At 38.7% G+C, this 27,037-nt stretch overlaps 1 protein-coding gene across 7 annotated transcripts in view; it reads right to left on the reverse strand.

The window, feature by feature from the left end:
* The window catches only part of LOC149160109 (Nucleotide excision repair, TFIIH, subunit TTDA), a 58,081-nt gene extending 33,216 nt beyond the window's left edge, over nt 1-24,865 (reverse strand). Inside the window, exons 1-2 of one of the 7 annotated variants that reach the window (XM_089436615.1) lie at nt 15,358-15,624; nt 15,113-15,258 (exon numbers count right to left, since the gene is read on the reverse strand). Coding sequence is in view for 1 of the 7 variants with exons in the window: in XM_089436613.1 (XP_089292739.1) it covers nt 15,175-15,258; nt 15,381-15,431 (135 nt within the window). In the remaining 6 variants the exon portion in view is untranslated. Of the gene's footprint in view, nt 1-15,112; nt 15,272-15,357; nt 15,625-24,737 lie in introns of those variants that run through there. The other 6 variants (XM_089436618.1, XM_089436613.1, XM_089436614.1 and 3 more) reach the window with 6 other exon arrangements.
* Nucleotides 24,866-27,037: the final 2,172 nt, after the last annotated feature.

Consider the following 27,037-nt stretch of genomic DNA (forward strand, 5'->3'; position numbering starts at 1 on the left):
GCTATGAGAATAGAATTACAATTTAATTCCTAATTTAATTCAAGGACAAATTAAATTAGGAATTTCTTGTTGCTCTTTTTAACACAAGTAACCGGCCAACAGAGGTAAATATGCGACAAGAGGCCACTATAATGGGATTCAACCTCCTTGGTGACCTTAAGGAATTGAAATCGACATAAATACACCACACAAACCTTCCACATCAGCAACAGAACTCCCAAGAGCCATCCCAACCACTCAGGTAACCGACCCCCGAGACCAACTGAAGTTTTAGGCCATTAAACCCCCAGACGCTCCCTTGATCTAGACAAGCATGTGTCCAAGAGGCTCCATATGCTCCCACAACATGGGTATGCATGCGTTTGGAGACTTTTCTCCTCATACCTGTGCCTACAACTCCGAGATTTGTGCCACTTTTTCAGGGCCAGAGCCTAGGCCACTGCCTAGAACTCAATGACACTTTCAAAAATGAATTTACACAACATAAAAATGATGCATTCGCAAAAACAATGACAAGGTCTATACTAGACCCCTACTAGCCATGATATACATTTCGTCAAACATGTCACAAATATGTAATCTACAGGTCTAAACAACAGAGTTGAGCATAGGGGTCTCATACTTATATGAGAATCGCTAAGAAGCATTGTTCCATTATATCATTTATTTCATTATCATCTATTAGGTCATAGATACATTGTTCATTCATTTACAAATCAAAACATGGAGAGCCATACATCATCACTGTCATAATACATGCTTATAACTAGCATAATAACAACATAAATACCAAGGATACATCAACCATAGAATACACACATAAACCAATACGTTTACACATAATATGTCAAGGAAAGAACCTCTTATTAATGAATGCAAAAGCTAACCCGGGATGGGGCTACCACATTCCACCCGACCATAAAATGGTTGAGCCAATTCTCTCTTCGACCATTCACCCCCTTGTCATATTCCAAGCATGATGTGGGACTCAAACCTAAAGAACCAACCAGGGTATCTCGAGGCTAAACCACCTCACCGTCAACAATAGAAACTGGGCTATACCACAATCCACACCAGATCACTAGTCAACACAAGAAACATGTAATAACAGGCTTTACCATGATCTCCACCAAATGACTAGGCCAAAACAAGCATGGATGCCATCAGATTTCTCCACCTATACAGTTAGGAATTTTCACGTCTCCTAGTCTCTCATGCTTTACTGCAATCCACAGTCTAATCCAGGGATCATTAGGCCCTAAACCGAGACTCCACCCTCTAGGCTTTACTGTATATCCCGCCATTCATCGGCAAGGATTCCTAGGCCTAATCAAAGGCAACCACCTCTAAGATTTACTGTATATCCCGCCATTAGCCAATCAAGGATTCCTAGGCTCACCAAGGCGCACAATACATGGCTTTAACGCAACCCAAAGTCCGGTTCAGGGGTCACTAGGACAGTGGTTTTACCACAATCTACAGTCTAGTTTAGGGATCACTAGGCCATGTGTTCTTTCTTTCGGAGATCCACCTCACTCAACTTCGAATCCATCCGACAATCCAACTCAACCAAAACATGAGAACCCCATCACACCATGGTTATCCAAAAATGGAAAGGCTAGGTTGAACATATTGTCACACCTCACAAAACCCATGCCATAACAATAATGATCCATGTCTGGGTGTGACAAAAGACCCTTCCAAGACCTTTTACTTTCGTGATGTGTTAAATTGCATTTTTAAAAGAACATGAGTGAATACATGTGCATGTTGTAAAGAAGAGAAACATGTCAATCATCAACAATATAAAAAAACAAAAGTCGTTGATAACGGAGTTCATCAAGGAGGGACTACATCTCCGGGACCCGGTGTCAAGATGGTGTAGGCCGCTGCATTAAATGTTGTCAATAGTGATGATGTACATAAGAGATGATGTCGTTATCATACAAGGTAATGCCCTCACGCAAGAGTGGCGCCAAGAGATGTTCCACTACAGGAACTCCCAATCAAAAGACTCCTATCCGTATGACACAAAACTCATGCATGATGATCATCCCGCCAACATGGCATAAAAGGGATCTCAATGCAAACATGCATGGTGACACATGAATATCCCATCAACATACAACAAAGGGATCTCAAAACATAAAATGACAAATCATGACAACAAGTACATCACATAGACGATTTTGCATCACATCAAGCAAGAAGTCATAAAAATGAGTAAGAAACAGGATCCCACGTCAAACATTAAGCAATGACCTATGCAGCACAATGCATATCAAAAGAAGTACATGGACACTGCGTATACCTCACAACGAAGGGCCATCTGAAAAAGCGGATGTCAAGCTACTGAAGTTGTTCGTGCCATCGATCTCACGGCATCAATCACATGGAAATCGCTGCTCGCGCATGAATGCTGACACTTGCATTCCACTTAGAAAATTGGTTGGAAAATGAAATGAGCAAATGACAAATCTGAACGCACCATCAAATTTGTGGCGTCGAATAGTGCAAAATCGACTGTCAAATTTATGAATTATGAGAAATTGAGAATCTGAGGCTCAAGGAATCTTTTAAATTCCCCCTAGATTCCTCAAAGATTCCCTCCTCCGGGTCCTCTGCAAATTTGCTACTCATATTAGGAAATTGACTGTGCCATCGGGTTCGTGTCGCCGAGAGATGTAAGATCGACATAAAATTTGTCCAATTTGGACACTACGAAAATTTCACCCTGTCAAACACACACATGGCAGCAACAGAGTATTAAAGATAAGCAGGAGAGTCCATCTATTATTTGACAATGATATACATTTATAGTACATTTGTGTGATCGTTGGGTTCCACATCCCAAGGTCTCTTGGACTTCCTTAGTCTATTCGGCTTCCACACCAACCCTTAGAGGATTAGGTGTCCAACATTCCCCCCCTTAATCCGAAGGGTTATGTATGAGTCCAAGAAGAGCGCTGTAATACAAAATGTGCAAAAAAGCATGGCAGCACTAGGCTGAATGTGCTCTCTGAAATGTTGGTATAAAGGGCGGTGGTTTAAAGATGACCACCAACACTGGAACACTTAGTGCAGTTCCCAGAACTCTTCCAAGTCTGGCGTGAAGCTCAAGTCTTCTGCTAGAGGAAGTGCTCTTGATGTTTTGAAGAGGGAAACCTTCAACCATGAAAGAGAGGTCTCACCCCGCATAAAAGGGAGAACCTCAACCTGAAAAGGGAGATCTCAACCTGTGATGGTTTAAGAATCACCAACAACTCTGAAATGCTTAATGCAATTCTTGGAACTCTTCCGAAACTAGCAAGAAGTTGAAGTCTTTGCTAGAAGAAGTGTCCCCAATTCTTTGAAGAGGTATCACCGACTGAAGGCATGCTCAAGGGCATATTTGTCTTTGGCTACAACTCTGAATCTGGTGTGGTAGGTTATGGTGCAGGCTCACTTGATGTGGCTTTGAAGCTTGTAAATGACCATCATTCCCCCCCCTAGCGGATACAAGGTGAGATGATGGAGAAAACTCAACTGCAAGACTTTTCAATACTCTAGAACAAGTTCTGACATATCACTGGAATATCTTCTTGGTTGTTGATGCCCATTGCCAAGAAGCAATCCATCCAAGATGAATCTTTGTTCTTGCGGGAGGTTTGTTTCTAAAGCCTCTGTTTGAAGAATGACTAGTTTTATGACAGTGCTTACGTGGATGAAGATCAAAACAGTGATCTTTCAGATGGCCAACTCGGTCACAGTGTTGGCATTTCACAATCTGTTGTTGTTGCTATGGAAGAGGAGCAAAATCTGGAACAACTAAAGTTGAACTGTCATGAAGGAATCCAACACTCTGAAACTGAATGGGCTTTGAGTAATCTGGAATATGAAAGGACACGTCCTTGTCATATCCAAGACCAGTTCTGTGCTTGTTGTGGACAAGCTCTTCCCAAGGTCTAATGATGGGCTTGGGAAGTGCAAACTGAACTTCTGCATCTCCCTGTACAACTGCTACTTCATTGGGTACTAAACCTAAATGAACTTCAACAATATTGACTTGTTGTTTTATGGGAGTCTGATTCATTGTTATGAACAGAAATAGGTTCAGAATGACGACTCCATTGTTGTAATTCTACTCGCTGTAGCTGAGATTCAAGCTGCAAAAAGTCAATTTTCTCTTGTGCATTTTGTAGACAGACCTGAATGTCTGTGAGAGAAACTTTGCTGACTTTTAATGTATCATGAGTAGTAGACAATATCAGAGTTTTGAGGAACTCTAATACTTCATTGATTCTGGCCATTTTCATTGAAAAAATAAGGTGAATTTCACAAATACAGATTCTTGATCTCAAGCCATATATAAATAAACCAAGTCGCAGATATATATAATCAGCTCAAAACCACAATAGAATATGCAAGCCTTCAACGTATTCAAAGCAGCATACAACAATTCCAAGCCGTGGAATTTCAACCGCCCCTACTCAATTTTGAATAATACAACACCAAGGAGATTTCCTTATGCAATGCTCAATGCTCAACATTAAAATGCTCATGCCAATGCACCAATACCCTAGGCAGTTCCAGGTTATTTAATAGCTGTATATTTCCTTGGAAGCATGACCAAAGACACCAACTCTGAGGACCAAAACTTTGCTACTGCAATCAACTATGATATTATGCACTGCAAGGCCAAGCTCGAACGCGTGAGGCAGCAATGCCAAGCTCTTATAATGCTCCCTTCAATTTCCTTCACAATGTTATTTATGTGTGCAGTGTCTCTAACTTTGTTTCTTGCCTTCTCCCACAAGCCTCTTTTTTTTAGAAATCCAACTACCAGAGGGGGAAAGGAACTCTTGAAGGTCTTAGCGGAACTTGATGATCACTTCCTTTCGACGTGCGAGAGCAATTATGAGGTCTCAAAGATGTTGGAAGCCAATCACTTGCATTATCACTCAAATTTTGCAGAGAATAAAGGTACAATTAATCATTCAAAATAGGTAATACTCATTATAACATGGAACAAGTCATTTAAAAGCCTATATGGCTCAGAAGATGAGCTCGATTCCCATAGGGCACTGAGGCAAAGAAGGTTTAGAGTTCGATGCAACAGTAGTATGTGGGAATTGATGCTTTGCAGTGCTTGCAGTGTGGAGTATGGATCCGCGTTCAACATGTGGGCAGTGTTTGGCGTATTAACGCATATGGTATTAAAGCATATGGGCAGATAGATTTTGGAGTTATGGTATGTGGGAGCTTAATATAACAAAAACAAACAATGCAGTATACATCATGCAACACTGTGTAACCTGCAACCTGCAATGTAATATGGGTGGCTGAGCATGTAACACAACATAGAAACCGACGGAGAAACAGGTATGAAGTCAGTATGACAGTGTTTGTATAACTGTGATTTAATATGGGTGAATGCACATTCAATGAGGGCGTTAATCGCCAAAACAACTATGGCTTCCGGAAAATTAGCATCTAGGTCGGTGGGAGCATTAATATTTTCTTCATACCTTGCAACTCAAGATTTATTACATAGATTATTCACAGGTGGCAGGCATGGTGAAATTCTCCTCTTCTCCAACGAGCCTAGACGCAGAAATAGGATGTTGCACACAATCCAGAAGGCCCTCTTCAATCGCAACCCAATGGCAGGGATAATAAATCTACTATAGTCAAGGAAGTGGAAACTGGCTTTGTGAGTACAAGAAGCAGAAATGACGATGGCAAGGATGAGAGTTTGAATCTGGCTTTGTCAGAGACTACAACGATGAAGGTGGAAGATCGGGCGGAGGGTTCGAGCCAAGCGGAAACGTAGGGCGCTTGTTCTGCAGAAGTGAGCAGCGTCAGGAAGCGACGATCCCATTCAGGTCCTCAAACGGAAGGCGAGGGTGAAATGCAGGATAGCGTCGGGTCTGTTAGGAAATGAAAGACCCGTTGGGCTAATGAGCCAAAACCACTTATGGGAATCCAACTTCCAGTGTTTGTTAAAGCGTTAACTGGAGGAATGAAACTCGATCTTGAGGTACAGGCTTTGAATGTACGGTTAATGGATATCCACAAGTTATGGTGTGGAGGCAATCTGTGCGGGAGATTAAAACCAACCAACCAATGTTCAATATGTAATGGACAGGGAGTAATTTCATCAACAGAAGCAAACTAGTTGACTTTACATAGCAACACGATATATCGGAAAAAGGGTTGTAGGTGAGAGAACTCATGGAGGGAGTGGGCTATGTGGCCAACGAGAAATATGTCAAGCGCCTACAAATTTTTGGGGTTTCAAAACTTTTTGTGAATGGGGTTTGCAACCGTGGACATAGTGGCCCCTCATTTGGCTCCCATTTTACATAGTATCAAACATGTTTAAATAGGTTGTATTGATTCTCTTGCAACCATATATATCGTGAATTCAATACCCTAGCAAATGAGCTCTCAAACTCATTTCACAAATGAAAGAATACCAAGAGTACATGAATAATACTAGCAATTGCACCAGATGTTGCAAAAGAAACACCGTAAGGCATAAACTTGAGAAGAATTGTGACATACAAAGAATCATTGAAGAAAAAAATGAATAAACAAAATGCCTTTCAAAAATAGAAAATAAAGAGAACACACTAACATTACCCTGGATACATCAGGTGTCTGATCCAAACAGGTTTCGAACATACTGGATGTTGGGGTACAAAGTTTTCTCTAGATTGCTGCCAAGCAATAGTAGATAGAGAATTTGAGATCGAAAGCCATTAATGTTGCTGCAACTTGCAATGTATCTAAAAAATATCGTTTATATTTTTACATAACAAATGCTAAGTCATTAAGATTCCGATAATAGGTGGCCTCCGAAGTAAGCTGAGCTGATTTTTCAAGCATTACAGGTTACTCTACCAATCGACCAGATTTGTCATTATCTCCAATGTTTGTTTCCATGCTCATTTTCGCTATCTGCATAGCATGTCTACAAGCATCAATTGCTCTTTCCTGCACATTCAATATTAATTCAGTAGACTGTTGTTTAAGAGGTGGCTTCTAATCCATGTTGATCTGTGGAGTGCCCAATAAAAGAAGAATGAGGGATACTTTCCTTCATTATACTTTTAGACGACATTACAAAACTAAAGACATCGCAAAGGTAAAATTCAAGGTTTTGAAACATCTTGTAATCCAACCATTGTAATTTTTGCTTTAGCAATATCCACAACATGCTTCTCTAGAATAACATGACTACTTTCATCCAAAATCGAACTGAACATTCCTTGCAAGGGTGCAAGATTGGTTGAAGCTCCACTCAAAATAACTAGTGACAGGGAAGCTCCTTGACGTGCATATTTCAAAGATTTTATGGTAAATTTTGGGGATATTCCAAGCATATATCTTCAATTTTGACAATTATAGACATTGATGACTCGACAATATGATCATTTTTCCCATCGATTGTTTTTAATCGCACTAAATCCAAATTTGTTGTAAAATTTGTAGCTCAAAACATGGGTTTTTGTATAATTAGGACAAATAGAAGAAAACACGCATGGCTCTCATAGAAAAACCAAATATGTCCACTGTACAACCAAGGCAATATGATTTGCCCTTAGATGAAAATAAGTGCGATTTGCAAGGGTGGATCAACCATAGAGGCATTTTGCAGGGCATATTTACCATAGGGAGAGAAATTTCTAGGTGTGGGTAAGACTCTCCACTAGTGATGGATGGCCCCATAGGCGTGGTTTTCATAGTCTAGTTTACCTTGGTGCCTACCTAGGACTAGAAATGAACAACTTCGTGGAGAGTTGATATCAGCTTTGGCATCCATGATAAGAATGTTGACATCTCTGATTAACATTGACTCTCATCCAGTTGAAGAGTCGATTGGTAAAGTAACTTACCCTGCATCAACCACAGTAATTAAAAGTCATGTAGTCAGTATTATATTTTAATTGGTGACAACTTCATAGGGTGATATTTAAAGTACATTTGAGAGAACTGCCTTTTCTGGCTATGTTGGTTATGTTTTCCACCAACCCTGAATCAACCACACTAATTAAATGTCATGCAGTCACTATTACATTTCAATTGGTGACAAATTCATAGGATGATATTTAAAATACATTTGAGAGAACCACCAATAAGTTGTATAAAAGCTGACTGAGCAGTCTTTGGTTCCCTACCAAAGATTGTAACTATTAGTGCCAAGTGCTTTCAACTTTCTCCATGGTAGACGCTTCGAGGGTTGCATTGCACTAATAGATTTCAAAACTTTGTGACGAGGCTTGATTCTAAACTCTAAACTACACAACATGAGATTAGAATGTGTTAAAAGAAACTTTGAACAAAATAGTCCATGATTTTCTGCACTTTACAACCCACAATGCAACAGAAATGGTGGCATTAATTTAAGGACTTTGCCTTTGTAAAGGCCTGAAAATAAGCAGAAATATCCCAAGTAGAAGTAGAAGAGAAAATTGTTAATTGAAGTTAGAGGAGGAAAGGTTCTTCTAAATTTAGAAGTGAAATAAATTTGGTAGAAGAACCGGCATATGAAGGTAAGGCGCAGTCTTACTTTCTCTTAGAGTTGACTTAGGAAAATTCTCTAATTTTACTTTAGTTAAAAACAGCAAATCAAACACAGCATGCATTGAGAGTTGACTTAGGAAAATTCTCTAATTTTACTTTAGTTAAAAACAGCAAATCAAACTCAGCATGCATTGAGATTTTATCTCAGTTCGACTTTAGTTCAGTTAGATAGTTTGACTCGAGTTCAAGAGGCCAATTCGCTTGAGTTCAAGATGCTAGTTAGAAGGTGCAGTCTTACTTTCTCTTAGAGTTGACTTAGAAAAATTCTCTAATTTTACTTTAGTTAAAAACAGCAAATCAAACTCAGCATGCATTGAGAGTTGATTTAGGAAAATTCTCTGATTTTACTTTAGTTAAAAACAGCAAATCAAACTCAGCATGCATTGAGATTTTATCTCAATTCGACTTTAGTTCAGTTAGGTAGTTTGACTCGAGTTCAAGAGGCCCATTCGCTTGAGTTCAAGATGCTAGTTAGACTTGAGTTCGGTGAAATAGTTTGACTTGGGTTTAAGGAGCTAGTTCACTTGAATTGAAGAGCAGTTGGATTCTATATAGAGAAGGGCGCAGACTTGGTGATACATGTGATTATTCACTAGATATAATTTGTGTGTTTTTAAGCTCAATAAAATAGTTCCATATCAGCGTTTGAGGTCAGGAGAGCGCATCACTTAAGGAGGCAGAGATACCTTGCGCAAGGAGGCAGTTCAACCTGTATAGTTGGTACAGTTGCGCAAAAGAGAGGCCAAATTGGTCTAAGGTGTGCAGGATATTGTGTTGAGGAATGAACAGGAAGAAGGGAATTTTTCCTTGTGCTTTATAATTAATTACTGGGGGCATTGTTTACAGAGACGTCAAATTTGCCAGGAAGGTCAAAAATCGCTAGAATCTGGCTATTATTTTTACAAAAAAATTTGATAGCAGGATTGCTTGAATCTTGTTTTGATCAAAATCTTAAAGCTTGACCGCTGTATCTAGTTCAGTTTCTAGTTCTTGCATCTAAAATATTGTTCAAATTAGTTGATGGCTATTATAAAACTAACAATATCAGATCAAACTGATGAAGAGATACCTTAGGAATAGAATAAAAGAATCCAAATTCAAGTGAGACATCAAATTGGACACAAAATTGAATAAAAATTAGCAACATGTCATAAGGAAAATTTGGCCACCTTGAAACTGTAGTTATTTTTCAAACATAACATTGCATTTGGAAATTCCCTTCAAAAGTAAGCTATGCAGCAAGCTCATAATGAGGACAGGGATTCCGAAGACTAAGTCAATGATGGTAACACAAATAAATTAAAATGAAGTAAAAAGTAAAAATAAAAAATATAATGCAAACAAAATCAGACAAGTTGGTAAAATAGTAGTTCGTACAACAAACTTGAAGAAAATCTATTCAACTACAATCCCAGTAATCCAAGTAAAAAAAACAATGCTATGGTAATTGCTATCTGGTATGCAAAAATGTCTGTCTGGCAAGAAAAGATGTCTGTCTGGTACACTAATTGCTGAGAAGAGGCCCTAGACGTCTGGCCTTATAATTGCTGAGGAAAGGTCAAAGAACATTGCAGCTTGAATCAATGCAAGACAAATGTGCAGTGTTGGGAGGGAAGTTGCAACGACTAAAAATCAAAGATGCAAAAGGATTACGGTCCAGTTAGACCATCATGGGGAAGAAACAGTTAAGTAAAATTGTCTTCTAGGCATGGTGGAAAAACATTACACTACCACAAGCTTTCAGATATTATCAACGAGAATTTAACTACAGTCTTGGTAATCCAGAAATCTATATATGTTGGGCACCCTAATTGTTGAGTAGACACCATAATGTTAGTTGCAAATTGTAAGGCTTATTAGATATTCTATTAAATATGAATGTTATTAGTTGGTTACATGTTGGGAAACTTAAACCTGAAGCAAAGGTCATAGTGCTCGCTGAAAATTGGGCTATTGCAGTTTTAGTTGACATGTCATTTCATTATCTTTTTTTCAATTGAGTTAAGATAGGCTTTGAACAAAATATGGTTGGTTGTTAGTTAAATAGTTACATTGGGCTATTGCAGTTTTAGTTGACATGTCATTTAATTATCTTTTTGTCACTTGAGTTAAGATAGGCTTTGAACCCCGGATGCGGGTGTTAGATAAGTCTTTAATGCGCATGGGCCGCCGGAAGCAGGTGGCTAATCAGCATGGCAACCTGCGCCTTCCCCTGTGGGAAATTAAGGCAAGTCTTGGCTCCTTGGCCGGCGCCATTAATCAAATTGGAAAATTGAGAAATTCTCTGCAAATTCCGAATTATGGAGCAAAGCCCCCTGCATTCACCCATTCGGCCTCTCAGTTGTTCTTGCCATCCCTCTGCAGTAGAACCGAGCCTTCGCACTGCTACGGGAAGACGTTGCCGACTCCTCTGCTGCGTCGACCTGGGCAATGGTCACCATTTTTCTCAGTCCTCTCTCTGCCACCTGCATTCTGCGCTCTCGACCCCTTCCTCTGGTCCGGATTTGAATTCCCCTGCACCTTACAACAGCCCCTCTGTCGTTCTTACCCTGTAATTCATCGCCCACTGCAGCTTTCTAGACGAAGAATCATGCGCCAACGCCATAGAATGAGGAGCAGGCAAGGTGTCGGGGCGGCGCAACTCACCCTTCATCTCTGCCCCCTTCTGTCGCCACATCCCCGTCTGCATCCCCTCCCCCAAGCCCCTCCCATTCCCGCTTCCTTGGCGGACACCCGCAACAACCGCAACCACGGCAGACTGGGCACCAACGAGGTTCAGCGCTCAGGGGGATTCGTCCAGCACACTGCTTCCTCCCAACAAGCGCAATTCCAGTTCCGCTGCTCCATGGACAGGCCGCTCATCATTGCCACCGTCACGGTGGATTTCAGAGAGGTCACTGACTCCTGCCCCGAACCAAAGCTCAGCCCAGAACCAAACAAGGATCCACCAAAGCTCGGTATCTTTCAAGGGGAGCCGAGCTCCAGCCACCCGCCGAGAGACAGGGACAACTCGTCCAGCAGCCGACAGCAGACTCTGGGAGGCAAAGCCACCCGCAAGGACAAAGGAATTCAAACGGAGGACACTGCAAGTGGCGGGCATGCAACGGATACTGGCTCAGAAGAATACAGCTGGTGTCCGATCATGGAGGAACCACCAACAAAAGCCACCTTGTTGTTGCATGCCAGGTCACGTGTCGGGCCCTGAGTTTAGTTTGCATATTTTCCTTTTTATCATGGTTAATTTTGAATTTCGCTTCCAGCTCGGGTTACGAGCATTGATTCTCATGAGCTGTTTCATTGTGGAGAATTTTGAGCTAAACAATGGGTTTCACTATGGATGTATCACTGAAATTCACAGTGTTTTGGTTAAAAAAATTTATTTTAAGAACTGTAGCCCCTGCGAGGGCAAAATGAGCTTTCGTTACCTCATTCTCTCACTGGTTTCCCAACTGGGGCAATCGCAATTTCAAGGCTTGATGTTTAAAATGGTCATATAACTGACCCAGTACCGCATAGGCCTGTGCCTCTTTGTACATTATGTTTTTATTAATAGATCAATTTTATTTAGAAAAAAAAAAAAGATAGGCTTTGAACAAAATATGGTTGGTTGTTAGTTAAATAGTTTACAATATCAAATCAAACTGATGAAGAGATACTTTATGAATAGAATAAAAGAATCCAAATTCAAGTGAGACATCAAATTGGACACAAAATTGAATAAAAATTAGCAACATGTCATAAGGAAAATTTGGCCACCTTGAAACCATAGTTATTTTTCAAACATAACATTGCATTTGGAAATCCCTTCAAAGGTAAGCTATGTAGCAAACTCATAATGAGGACAGGGATTCCGAATGCTAAGTCAATGATGGTAACACAAATAAATTAAAATGAAGTAAAAAGTAAAAATAAAAAATATAACACAAACAAAATCAGACAAGTTGGTAAAATAGTAGTTCGTACAACAAACAAGAAGAAAATCTATTCAACTACAATACCAGCAATCCAAGTAAAAAAAACAATACCATGGTAATTGCTATCTGGTATGCAAAAATGTCTGTCTAGTACGCTAATTGCTGAGAAGAGGCCCTAGACGTCTGGCCTTATAATTGCTGATGAAAGGTCAAAGAACATTGCAGCTTGAATCAATGCAAGACAAATGTGCAGTGTTGGGAGGGAAGTTGCAACGACTAAAAATCAAAGATGCAAAAGGATTACGGTCCAGTTAGACCATCATGGGGAAGAAACAGTTAAGTAAAATTGTCTTCTAGGCATGGTGGAAAAACATTACACTACCACAAGCTTTCAGATATCATCAACGAGAATTTAACTATAGTTTTGGTAATCTTGGTAATCCAGAAATCTATATATGTCGGGCACCCTAATTGCTGAGTAGACACCATAATGTTAGTTGCAAATTGTAAGGGTTATTAGATATTCTATTAAATATGAATGTTATTAGTTGGTTACATGTTGGGAAACTTAAACCTGAAGCAAAGGTCATAGTGCTCGCTGAAAATTGGGCTATTGCAGTTTTAGTTGACATGTCATTTAATTATCTTTTTGTCACTTGAGTTAAGATAGGCTTTGAACAAAATATGGTTGGTTGTTAGTTAAATAGTTAACATTTGGGTAAAAGTTATATAAAGAAGAACTAGCAAATGGTGAGCCAGTTTTGCATAGAGACACAAATATAAATTTAAAAAGTTTATATTTAGCAACTCCATAAGCATAGCCTCTCATCTTGCTTCAGTTGTTTGGCACGAGCTCTAATTTCATCTGGGTCAATCTTTGATGGAGGGCGAACCACAAAATCCATTGCAATTGCATCACACCGAACAATAAGTTGTCTAAAAGTTGACTGGGTAGTCTTTGGTTCCCTACCAAAGATTGTAAACTATTAGTGCCAAGTGCTTTCAGCTTTCTCCATGGTAGACGCTTCGAGGGTTGCATTGCACTAATAGATTTCAAAACTCTGTGACGAGGCTTGATTCTAAACTCCAAACTACACAACATGAGCTTAGAATGTGTTAAAAGAAACTTTGCAGGAAGCCCTGCAGTATGTACGAAATAGTCCATGATTTTCTGCACTTTATCCATTTAAAGAGCCAGTATGATTGGGTTCCTCCTAGCAAGCTCTTTGACATCATCTTCTGGGAGGCCAAAACTTGCCAAATGCTTCAATTTCTTTTCCAAAATTTCAGAGATGCCCATTTGAAAACCCTGGATACATCAGTGTCTGATCCAAACAGGTTTCGAACATACTGGATGTTGGGGTACAGAGTTTTCTGTAAATTGCTACCAAGCAAGGAAGAAGTCAAAAGCTGGATTGGTATTAAAACCATGACTGCAGCTCAAGGACCTGTGTTCTTGTCCCCAAAGAAGACGTTGCAACTAACATATGAGGCTGAGTTTTATGAGGTACTCATAGCAAGAGCCCAACTCTCCGCCATAGCAGACAAAGGGGGCATACCCTCATCTACATATACTGTAAAGCAACTCTAGCCACATTTTCAATATTGCTACAGGGGCTTATGCTTGTGCCCAGGATGCTAGCTAATAAAAAATACTGTTCAAATTAGCTGCTGGGTATTATAAAACTAACCAGATCAGATCAAAATGATGAAGAGATACCTTATGAATAGAATAAAAGACTCCAAATTCAAGTGAGACATCAAATTGGACACAAAATTGAATAAAAATTAGCAACATGCCATAAGGAAAATTTGGCCATCTTGAAACCGTAGTTATTTTGCAAACATAACATTGCATTTGGAAATTCCCTTCAAAAGTAAGCTATGCAAGAAGCTCATAATGAGGACAGGGATTTCGAAGACTAAGTCAATTATGGTAACACAAATAAATGAAAATGAAGTAAAAAGTAAAAATAAAAAATAAAATGCAAACAAAATCAGACAAGTTGGTAAAATAGCAGTCCGTACAACAAACTTGAAGAAAATCTATTCAACTACAATCCCAGTAATCCAAGTTAAAAAAAAAAATACCATGTTAATTGCTATCTGGTATGCAAAAATGTATGTATCCAAGTTAAAAAAAAATACCATGTTAATTGCTATCTGGTATGCAAAAATGTATGTCTGGCAAGAAAAGATGTACTCATAGCAAGAGCCCAACTCTCCGCCATAGCAGACAAAGGGGGCATACCCTCATCTACATATACTGTAAAGCAACTCTAGCCACATTTTGAATATTGTTACAGGGGCTTATGCTTGTGCTGAGGATGGTAGCTAATAAAGAACTACACTTGAAACCAAAAGGGAAGGCGAAGGTCAATTTCCTGAAATTCAATCCGAGCAAGAGTGGACGAGGATTGAACCTGATGAGGTTCCTGTAGCACTACAATGCCAAGAGTGAATTAAAATGACAACCTGTATATAAACAATGAAGACCTAAAGACAAGTATTCGGCGAACAGTAAGAACAAAAAACCGAAACCAACTAGTATATATAATTCGCTCAGGAAGAAACCCACTGGGAAACATGAACCTGGGAACAAAAACTCCATAAATGAGTAGTATGCTTACGAAAATAAAATAATAAAATGGCAACAGTGAAAACCCTAATCGACTAGATGGAGAGTGGATACTTGTGTATGGATTTCGAGTAGTAGTGCAACCAGTTGGATTTCGAGTAGTAGTGTAACCCGTTGGAGACGAGGCCAAGAATGCTCCTGCAACTATAACCTGTTAATGAGGGTTTGAATCTAAATATAAAAGAATGAAAAATAAAGACATATAAACCCTGAGCGAAATGGTCTCAAATAAGTTACCAGACAACCGTGAGAAAAAACACCTTCACTAAATCGAATTGCAGGGAAAGCGTTGGGTTTTGGAGGACGGGCATCGAATTGCAGGGAAAGAGTTGGGTTGGCCGCGGACCTTCTTGCTATTCATATGGTTTCAAGATGCATATAGTTTCAGTTATAACTAGATTTTTAATCAACCTTGGTAAATAGTTTAATCGTCTAACATTATATCAGACGGATCATAATAAAACAGGTAAGTCAAGAGGGTTGGATCATAATAAAAGAGGGAAGACGAGAGGGTTGATTTGATTTGAGAGGGGAACGCTTTATTGCGAAAATATAGAGGTTGTCGCGCACCATATCTAGTTTTTTTTGTCTTACTTATTGCTATAATATTTGTAACTATATATGTAAACAATCCCCTCACATCATTCCGTCCAAAATGTAATAAGATATCCTTTTGGTTATAATTGGTTATCAACTTATAGACTTATTTCATACATGAAGATTGAATCATGTTTTTGAAGCTAGCACAATGTATGTTTTTCACTACAAAAATATGATGATGATGATTATGAAAATATAGACTTTATTTTAGATGAAAAAAATGTTAATAATATTATAAACATAGTGTTTATATTAAATTTTTCCTATATGGAGTACTAAATGTAAACTTAACCTTAATCACAATGTTAACTTAGGAGTCGAAGAGAATCTAACACATTTATGTGACATGTATGTGACGTTTCGATATAGGTAATTCCTGTGAGCTATTCGCTTCTGAGGATGTTTATATTTATCGACCTTTTCTATTGATGCCCATAGGATTTTTCCGTTCAAGTTATATACTTTTCTCCTTGCAACTATTCGCTTCTGTCTCTAGCCGTGTTTTACAGGACTAGTAAGCTTTTCGTATCTATCTTCATTTTTACTTAGGGTTTCACATGGATATAGATATGCTCTTTTGATCTTATACAAATTGTTGGTAGCTAGGGTGGATTAACTACGGATGTTATTTGCATGGATTCGTTTGTATTCTTTGTATTTTACAACCATAGTCCCTTTTTTCACGGCTTTTAGATCTTATTGATTTTGAGCTTGCATTTAGTGGAATTCAAAATAGACTGCAGTGGCCTAGAATGCTTTCAAAGGTCATTTCGTTTTTATAATGAGGTGGAAACACAGTCAAGAAAACATAAGTGCAGTTAGCATACAAATGAGCATTAATGTTAAAATTTTATGATTTTGTAGATAACTATAAAATGCAGGTGGGTTTCCAGTCTCCCTGATTATACGCCGTCATGTTCTTTTGGTAATTGTAATTTCATTTATTCAGGCACCTTCTCGCAAAATTTGACTATTAGAATACACCTAAAGATTGTACTTGCACCAGATCATACGATATCAGATTGGTAGCATGGTGATGTGATTTTTGTCCTTGGGATAAAGCATGCCGAGAGGATGGCGTGGATAATGATTTCGACTTTGTTCTCTCTGTTAAGCTCTTTTATCCACTTAACCTTTAGATTTGTACATGAACTACACCGTTTTTGTTTATTTTGAAAGTACTTTCTTAAACTCCAAGTATTACAATTGGTCTGAATACCTCAGTGACAACAACTGACCAGTTTGCATGGGCAGGTCCTCAAAGAGCAAACAACTATTCACTAGTGTATCACAAGCAATACTCTTCCCTAACAGTTACTATTTTCCTAAAATCATCTAGGACTTGCACTTAAACCCTATCCCAACCACTTATTCATGCCTCTGTTGGAATTGACCCTTGGTGGATTGCATGACAAGCCACTATCTTCACTGTTGAATCCTGAACCATGATCCCATTGGTAGAATTAGGCACTAATCTGTTGTTGTTGAATTAGGTCGGTACTTGAGATGACTTTTCGCAGGATTTTGTTTTTTTAGGAAAACTGATACTTACTGCTACTGGAAAGAAGGCCATTGCCTTCCCTTTGTAGAGTACATAAACAGCCATCATGACATCAACAGAGCCTTTCTTTTACCTACCTTAACAATTAGAGCAAGAGTGTGAGATCTAACTCCTATGTTTATTGTGTCACAATCTTTCCTTCGGAACCTAGAGGCGTTGAGTTTTGAATAGGAGAATTCGAATTATGGTAGAAAATATACAATAAGATATACGAGATTGCAAGCAAAGTTTCTCTGATCAAACTCTAGAACAAGCTTGCCAAAGTAGAGTGCACAAGATGAAGTTCCAAGAATTTTTATGATCTGGTATAGCCTAAGTCACATGACATGAGGAGATGGGACATAGAGGACACATAAATACGAGCATTTGACAAGAGACATGGCGGCCCTAGAAATAGGACACAAGGGACACGTTTTGTATATATATATATATATATATAACACTAAAATATAGTCCCTAATCCATATTTTTTAGAAATTAGAACATCTATAGATATCAATCATGATGATATCTTGAATCTTATGTATGTGGCTATGCCATACATACATATGTGTATATTTTTAATTTTTTATGCATACATTTGTGTAAAATTAAAATGTATCATGATTATCCTTTCAATCATAAAAACAAATCTTAATGGCTGCTATAACTTAAACTCATACTCGGAGCTATCAAAATTTTAAAGGGGGCAAATTTATGGTTCATGTCCATATTCCAAGCAACATACGCTCAGGGGGAGTTGATCCATCATTATAGATGCCACCGTTTATGGAAAATATGGGTGTCGAGCAGCCAAAAGTTTGGAGCCACCAATCACTTGAAGGTTGCTGCTATAATTTATTAAACTATTATTTTCCCTGTTTGAGCAATCTCCTTGTAGGCTGTTGCACTACAAGCTGTCACTGCCAGATGCCAATGTGAACCCACGGGCCACGATTAAGTATGTAGTGTCCAGATATGTTTTACTGTGTGAAAATCTGCCCACAAATCCCTCTGTCCGCCTACGAGTTGATGATAATCTCACGCTCAACAGTATCCCTGTCATGAATAGACATGAAATTAACAGAAACACGGTCCAAACACGTGTCCTGATTTCAGGACACATTGAAAAACATGCCGGACATATTTTATGGGTTGTGTCGTGTCCAACATGCAAGATACGAGACACGGGACCCTTAAGGGCTGTGTCCTGTGACTTATGGTATAGAAATGATGCATTGATACAAGCCAAAAATGAGGGATTACTGTGTGAAACATTTAATGGTAAATGTCAATGCATAAAGGGAGACAATGCTCGTACTTCAGTCCTTGTACAACCATCTTCTTAATTTAAAACATGACCTAACTATAAATATGTGTTAACAACATTAATGACGTGTGTACACCTAAGTGGGCCTAACAGTTAAGAACATGGTTTTTCTCCATGGAGGTCACATGTTAAAATCCGGAGGGGGGTAGGGTATGTACGTGTGAGCTCGTTGTTGTTTGTGGATATTAGTGTGGGGCTGGCAAGATACCAGCACTCTCATTCTCGCTTACTAGCTGGAGAGCGGGATGAATTATATTTCCGGAGCCGACCCCAATGCCCAAAAATTTACCATTGAAAAACATTAATACTCGTATTTACGTGTCCTCTATGTCCCATGTCCTCATGTCATGTGACTTAGGCTATACCAGATCATAAAAATTCTTGGAACTTCATCTTGTGCACTCTACTTTGGCAAGCTTGTTCTAGAGTTTGATTAGAGAAACTTTGCTTGCAATCTCGTACATCTTACTGTATATTTTCTACCATAATATGAATTCTCCTATTGTCGTGGCGGAAAAAGTCATTTGGGCTGACACAACTGACCTCCCTAGGAGTATAAACTCACTAGCGACAAACAAGACAAAATGGAATGATCTTTCTCTAAATCTACCTTTTATAACATGAAAAGTACAAGTGTTTAGGCTTACCTTATTCCAAAACGCTATTGTTGTAGTTCGTTCTTGCCAATTCGGATGAGCTCCTCCTTCAAGTCAATTCCTGCAACCACAAACAATCAAACAATTACCGAGCACTTGTATTTCATATAATAAAACATAGATTCAACATGCAGACCAAGGAACACATGAAATAACTCATTAACATAAGCTATTGAGAAAAATAAACCAGTTTGTATTAATAACGAAACAAAGAAACTCTTACAACCTGGCCTTGGTGTTGTGCAAGTTCCTCCCAGGGTCCATCAAGTGTCTTCCTCTACTTTGACAAAGCTCACCCACTTCCAAGTAGAATCATGTAAAGACAATCTCTCCTCACAAAGGTTCTAATGGAAGACCTAAATCCTGCAGCATTTACCCAAAGAAAATGTATAGCTCCAACCTCTCCTCCTTCTGGCTCAATGCCTTTATTTATAGTGCTGTAAAGAGGTTATTCAGGTCCACTATCAATGGGATCATCCCCCTCTATGGGTGGGATAGCTCCCTTATTGATGGGATAAGTTCCCCCTTAATAGAGATACATGAACCAACTGGAGGCGCATCCATTTCATCAAACCGACCTCTAGAATGTTCTAGAAGTAACCACAAGTAACTTTCTCAAGATAAAACTTGCGCACTTTGCCTTTTACAGGAGGACGCACCTGTCCTTTAACATACAGAGCGTCCATGGACGCAGTTTTTGTGAACATTGCCTGCGTCCCCGCAGGTAAGGCTAGAGAGAACCTGCGACCCTAGAGATAAACATAGTTTTTACAAGACTTTCTCTCTTCTTTGAGTTTGAGATGGATAACAGAGGCATAGACTTGCCTAAGAGGGTAGCATGACTGTTGATTTTGAGCCATACTAACTGTAAGTCGTCAAGGTGACATTTTTTAGTGTAACAGATTGCCCCCTAAAGTGCGAAGCCTGGAATAGATTGGTATTTTATAATTCTAGGAAGGGTGAAGCGCTTTATCATTTCAAGGATTGACTTGTGGATGACCTGGTTAGAACCTGCAATTTTCAACACAAAATACATGTATAAGATTATATCATCACTGAGGTAGGCATTCCCATACTCAGATTCAAAACTTTAACTAATGGACTAAATATTCTGATACAGGAATGATCTTGCAGTACATCATTTTTATAGACTTTTGTAGACACAGTATGGGCGCAGCCATCTGTTTATGATTAGTCTACATAGACAATGAATACAAAACTCCTCGCAGCCTGGATGGTGGAAACTAGATCCAGGGTCTTCACTTCTACTTCCCGAATTGGTACGATTCTAAACATGTGATTAAATGATTTGATGTCGAACATGTTAGAAACCACTTGATTACCAGTCGATGATGTGAACTGTTAACAAGCGTGAGAGAGACCACCAGTAATGTCAATGGTTCTCAAAGTACCAAGCACAACCCGTGAAATGTGAATAGATGTTCTGATGTCGAACACTTCATGGAATCCTTTGATCGAAAGTCAATGATGTAAACTGACGTCAAAGGCGAGAAACCTGCCATTGATGCATGCAGACTTCAAGGTACTGTCGATTCCTAAGTCATCTTTCTAGATAATGTGTCGATGTCGATAGAAAGTGACCCGTTGCAGGCAAGCCTGCAACACGAAATCATTGTTCAAGTTGAAGAAATGTTGCTGTAAGGACTGACTCAGGGATGGTCAAATGGATGACAAGTATTTTGCAGATGAAAGTTTTGCTTGCAGACCTCTTGAACACATAACGACACGACAGATGGCTTGGTGACGAATAACTCAAAGTTAATCCCTGGAACCCGGTTAAAGACTTTCAAAGTGGTTTGATTGACTGTGAGGTAAAAGATTTCCCAACCCAGGTGAATGAAAAGTGTCATGTTCAAGAGTGGTAATAAAGTTTCTTTTGAGACAAAAGGTAACAAACAGGTTCATTCTTCTCTCTTTTCCCCCACCATTTCTGGCAAGTACCTCTTTATTTTTAACAAGCTTGAGGAGGATAACATATGCTTGGTTATAAGCTCATCCTTCGGACGAGTCCAACCTAGTTTAAATTCGAACCCTAGGAAGGAGTGGTTCGTTCCCGTTTGTAATTGAACAGGTCCTTTACTGTAAAAGTTTAACGAGCCCAGTATAGGAGAAACTCGGCGTTTTTCAATTTTAGAGAGTCTGAAAAACTTAAGGAAACTCCAAGTTGAACTTTTTCGTAAATTTGTGTCCCTCAAGCCCGAAAAAGCATAAAATAATACCTGGGGGAACCGCTTGATCTTGCGACCAAGGAGTACTTTCATAGTTAGTGTCAATGACCTGAAAAGTAAAAAGCGATCAAGGACACGTCGTTTTATTTCCGTATCGAGTTTGAAACGACAAAAACACGGCAATCTTTTCCTGATTTTACGATCAGAAAAGAGCTATAAGGGGACCGTCTTTTAATTCCGTTTTAACGAGTGTAAAAGAAACGCTCGGCAATCTTTTCATTTTTTAGGAGTCAGAAAAGGGCTTAAAAGATGACTCTAAGGTTTCACTTTTTCGTAAGTTTTAACGAGTTCGAAAAAATGATAAAAATGTACTCATATGGCCGACTTTCAATTTAATTTATGAGCAGGAAAAGACGGAAAGAACTCGGCATTTTCATTTGTTTTACGAGAATGAAAAATAGCAAAATAATCTCAGTATTTTCATGAGTTTAACGAGTCTTGAAAATAATTGAAATTGACTCGAAATAGGTTTCATTTTTACAAAAGCTTGAAACAGAGAAAAACTATGCTTCAAAGTAGTTTCATTTTTTCACAAGCTTGAAACAGAGAGAAAACTGTGCTTGATGCCCCCTAAACGTAACTGCTAGAGCGCATGCCCCCCAGCTTCATTTGGATGAAATGAAAGTTGAGTTACGAGATCATTTGAAAGACTTGACCTAAAACTATAAGAAAATTATGCAAAAAACTGAAATAACTAACCTAAATACTTAACATTTATGAGGTCTAGTCAAACTCTCGACTCAATTAGAGGAGGATTTGTTTCATTTTTTCACGAGCTTGACACAGGAAAAGAACTATGCTCGGATTCGGTTTCATGTTTACGCAAGCTTGAAACGAAAAACTATGCTTGTTATAAGTTCACATGCCCCCAGCATAATGACGCAAAACGAGGTGCATGCCCCCCAAGCTTCATTGCATTCAATGAGGTGGATGGAATGAAGCTTTACTTTCAAGCGGAGTCGCCAATTTGTCGTGGCGGAAAAAGTCATTTGGGCTGACACAACTGACCTCCCTAGGAGTATAAACTCACTAGCGACAAACAAGACAAAATGGAATGATCTTTCTCTAAATCTACCTTTTATAACATGAAAAGTACAAGTGTTTAGGCTTACCTTATTCCAAAACGCTATTGTTGTAGTTCGTTCTTGCCAATCCGGATGAGCTCCTCCTTCAAGTCAATTCCTGCAACCACAAACAATCAAACAATTACCGAGCACTTGTATTTCATATAATAAAACATAGATTCAACATGCAGACCAAGGAACACATGAAATAACTCATTAACATAAGCTATTGAGAAAAATAAACCAGTTTGTATTAATAACGAAACAAAGAAACTCTTACAACCTGGCCTTGGTGTTGTGCAAGTTCCTCCCAGGGTCCATCAAGTGTCTTCCTCTACTTTGACAAAGCTCACCCACTTCCAAGTAGAATCATGTAAAGACAATCTCTCCTCACAAAGGTTCTAATGGAAGACCTAAATCCTGCAGCATTTACCCAAAGAAAATGTATAGCTCCAACCTCTCCTCCTTCTGGCTCAATGCCTTTATTTATAGTGCTGTAAAGAGGTTATTCAGGTCCACTATCAATGGGATCATCCCCCTCTATGGGTGGGATAGCTCCCTTATTGATGGGATAAGTTCCCCCTTAATAGAGATACATGAACCAACTGGAGGCGCATCCATTTCATCAAACCGACCTCTAGAATGTTCTAGAAGTAACCACAAGTAACTTTCTCAAGATAAAACTTGCGCACTTTGCCTTTTACAGGAGGACGCACCTGTCCTTTAACATACAGAGCGTCCATGGACGCAGTTTTTGTGAACATTGCCTGCGTCCCCGCAGGTAAGGCTAGAGAGAACCTGCGACCCCAGAGATAAACATAGTTTTTACAAGACTTTCTCTCTTCTTTGAGTTTGAGATGGATAACAGAGGCATAGACTTGCCTAAGAGGGTAGCATGACTGTTGATTTTGAGCCATACTAACTGTAAGTCGTCAAGGTGACATTTTTTAGTGTAACACCTATTCAAAACTCAACTCCTCTAGGTTTCAAAGGAAAGATTGTGACACAATAAAAGTAGGATTTAGATCTCACACTCTTGCTCTAATTGTTAAGGTAGGTAAAAAAAAGGCTATGTTGATGTCATGATGGCTGTCTATGTACTCTACAAAGGGAAGGCAATGGCCTTCTTTCCAGTAGCAGTAAGTATTAGTTTTCTTAAAAAAACAAAATCCTGTGAAAAATCATCTCAAGTACTGACCTAATTCAACAACAGCAGATTAGTGCCTAATTCTACCAATGGGATCATGGTCCAAGATTCAGCAGTGAAGATAGTGGCTTGTCATGCCATCCACCAAGGGTCAATTCCAATAGAGGCATGAATAAGTGGTTGGGAATAGGGTTTAAGTGCAAGTCCTAGATGATTTTAGGAAAACAGTAACTATTAGGGAAGAGTATTGCTTGTGATACACTAGTGAATAGTTGTTTGCTCTTTGAGGACCTGCCCATGCACACTAGCCAGCTGTTGTCACTAAGGTATTCAGACCAATTGTAATACTTGAAGTTTAAGAAAGTACTATCAAAATAACCAAAAACGGTGTAGTTCATGTACAAATCTAAAGGTTAAGTGGATAAAAGAGCTTAACAAAGAGAACAAAGTCAAAATCATTATCCACGCCATCCTCTCGGCATGCTTTATCCCAAGGACAAAAATCACATCACCATGCTACCAATCTGATATCATATGATCTGGTGCAAGTACAATCTTTTAAGTGTATTCTAATAGTCAAATTTTGTGAGAAGGCGCCTGAATCAATGAAATTACAATTACCAAAAGAACATGACGGCGTATAATCAGGGAGACTGGAAACCCACCTGCATTTTATAGTTATCTACAAAATCATAAAATTTTAACATCAATGCTCATTTGTATGCTAACTGCACTTATGTTTTCTTGATTGTGTTTCCACCTCATTATAAAAACGAAATGACCTTTGAAAGCATTCTAGGCCACTGCAGTCTATTTTGAATTCCACTAAATGCAAGCTCAAAATCAACAAGATCTAAAAGCCGTGAAAAAAGGGACTATGGTTGTAAAATACAAAGAATGCAACGAATCCATGCAAATAACATCGGCAGTTAATCCACCCTAGCTACCAACAATTTGTATCAGATTAAAAGAGCATATCTATATCCATGTGAAACCCTGAGTAAAAACAAAGATAGATACGAAAAACTTACTAGTCCTATAAAACACGGCCAGAGACAGAAGCGAATAGCTGCAAGCAGAAAAGTATATAACTTGAATGGAAAAATCCCACGGGCATCAATAGAAAAGGTCGATAAATATAAACATCCTCAAAAGTGAATAGCTCACAGCAATTACCTGTATCAAAACGTCACATACATGTCACAGAAATGTGTTGGATTCTCTTCGACTCCTACGTTAACATCATGATTAAGGTTAAGTTTAAATTTATTACTCTGTTTAGGAAAACTTTAATATAAACACTATGTTTATAATATTATAAGCATTTTTTCATCTAAAATAAAGTCTTTATATTTTTGTAGTGAAAAACATACATTGTGTGAGCTTCAAAAACATGATTCAATCTTCATGTATGAAATAAGTCTATAAGTTGATAACCAAAAAGATATCTTATTACTTTTTGGACAGCATGATGTGATGGGATTGTTTACATATATAGTTACAAAGATAGCAATAAGTAAGACAAAAAAACTAGATATGGTGGGCAACAACCTCTATATTATTCATGTACTCTTGGTATTCTTTCATTTGTGGAATGAGTTGGAGAGCTCATTTGCTAGGGTATTGAATTCATGGTATATATGGTTGTAAGAGAACCAATACAACCTATTTAAAACATGTTTGATACTATGTAAGATGTGAAGTTCGAGGAGGAGAGAGCTTTCAGGAGGTCACGGGAGTTAGAGTATCCAGAGTCACCAGATCCTCAGGAGTAGTTGAGTCAGTCACAGGGATCCAGTGGTCAGGGATTAGGTGGTACATCGATTACAGTGTTAGGTCCATCAGTGAGTAGTGGCTCTCAGAGTCAGGTGGGTGGTTCTTCGAGCAGCATGCAGGGCAGTCCGTAGAGCATTTCATGGGGCAGTCCACTAATGGACAGTCCAATCAATGATGATGAAATGATTTCATCTCTTTCTTATTTATAGATTCCTTATGGGGTCTCTTTTCCTTATTTTAGTGTAAGGGGTTAAGTTTCCCTCCACTTGGCCCCAATTTTGGCTTCCTACACAAGATTTGCCCCAATCACCCCAAATTTACCCAATGTTGCCCCAAAAACATTGGATAATGGGTTTCCTCCCTTATCAATGACTATAGCCTATGCAGTTGGATAGGCTATTTCGTCCTCCCATGGCCAATTAATTGGAAGATGACATTACACCTAATAGGGTTGACTTTTAGCCACCTATATCAAGCTAGGGATTTAATATCCCCAATTTTGTGAGCATGGAAATCACTAAGGAGTTTTGCCCAATTTTGGTGATATTAATAAAAAATGGGCAAATATTATTTTATTAGAGAATAGAGGCAAATATTATTTTATTGGAGAATGGAGGAAAACATTATTTACTGGAGAACGGCAGCAAATATTATTTTATTAAAAGGGCGACAAAAGGTCATTAGCGGAAAGTGGCCCCCACCAATAAAATGATATTAAAAGGGAGTCTAGAAGTTTGGGGATAACAAATTGATATTTTGTAAAAGGAGGTTGGGGATCATTTGCCATTCATTCTATCCTAGTTGATCGTTTCTCATTGTTATTGAAAAGAAACTCAAGCGAGTTTCAAATTGAGGGTTTCAAGTGAAACCTCTCACCCTAGTTTTGGTGGATCTCTTGCCACCCTAGCTAGATTTTCTCCTTCTTCGGTGGACAATATTTAAAATGGGAGCCAAATGAGGGGCCACTATGTCCACGGTTGCAAATCCCATTCACAAAAAGTTTTGAAACCCCAAAAATTTGTAGACGCTTGACATATTTCTCGTTGGCCACCTGCATTTTATAGTTATCTACAAAATCATAAAATTTTAACATCAATGCTCATTTGTATGCTAACTGCACTTATGTTTTCTTGATTGTGTTTCCACCTCATTATAAAAACAAAATGACCTTTGAAAGCATTCTAGGCCACTGCAGTCTATTTTGAATTCCACTAAATGCAAGCTCAGAATCAACAAGATCTAAAAGCCGTGAAAAAAGGGACTATGGTTGTAAAATACAAAAAATGCAAACGAATCCATGCAAATAACATCCGCAGTTAATCCACCCTAGCTACCAACAATTTGTATCAGATTAAAAGAGCATATCTATATCCATGTGAAACCCTAAGTAAAAATGAAGATAGATACGAAAAACTTACCAGTCCTGTAAAACATGGCCAGAGACAGAAGCGAATAGCTGCAAGCAGAAAAGTATATAACTTGAACGGAAAAATCCCACGAGCATCAATAGAAAAAGGTCGATAAATATAACATCCTCAAAAGCGAATAGCTCACA

Source organism: Pinus tabuliformis, chromosome 5_2 (assembly GCF_031772625.1).
Source record: "Pinus tabuliformis cultivar Carrire ecotype Pingquan chromosome 5_2, CPIR1, whole genome shotgun sequence".
Classification (NCBI taxonomy): domain Eukaryota; kingdom Viridiplantae; phylum Streptophyta; class Pinopsida; order Pinales; family Pinaceae; genus Pinus; species Pinus tabuliformis.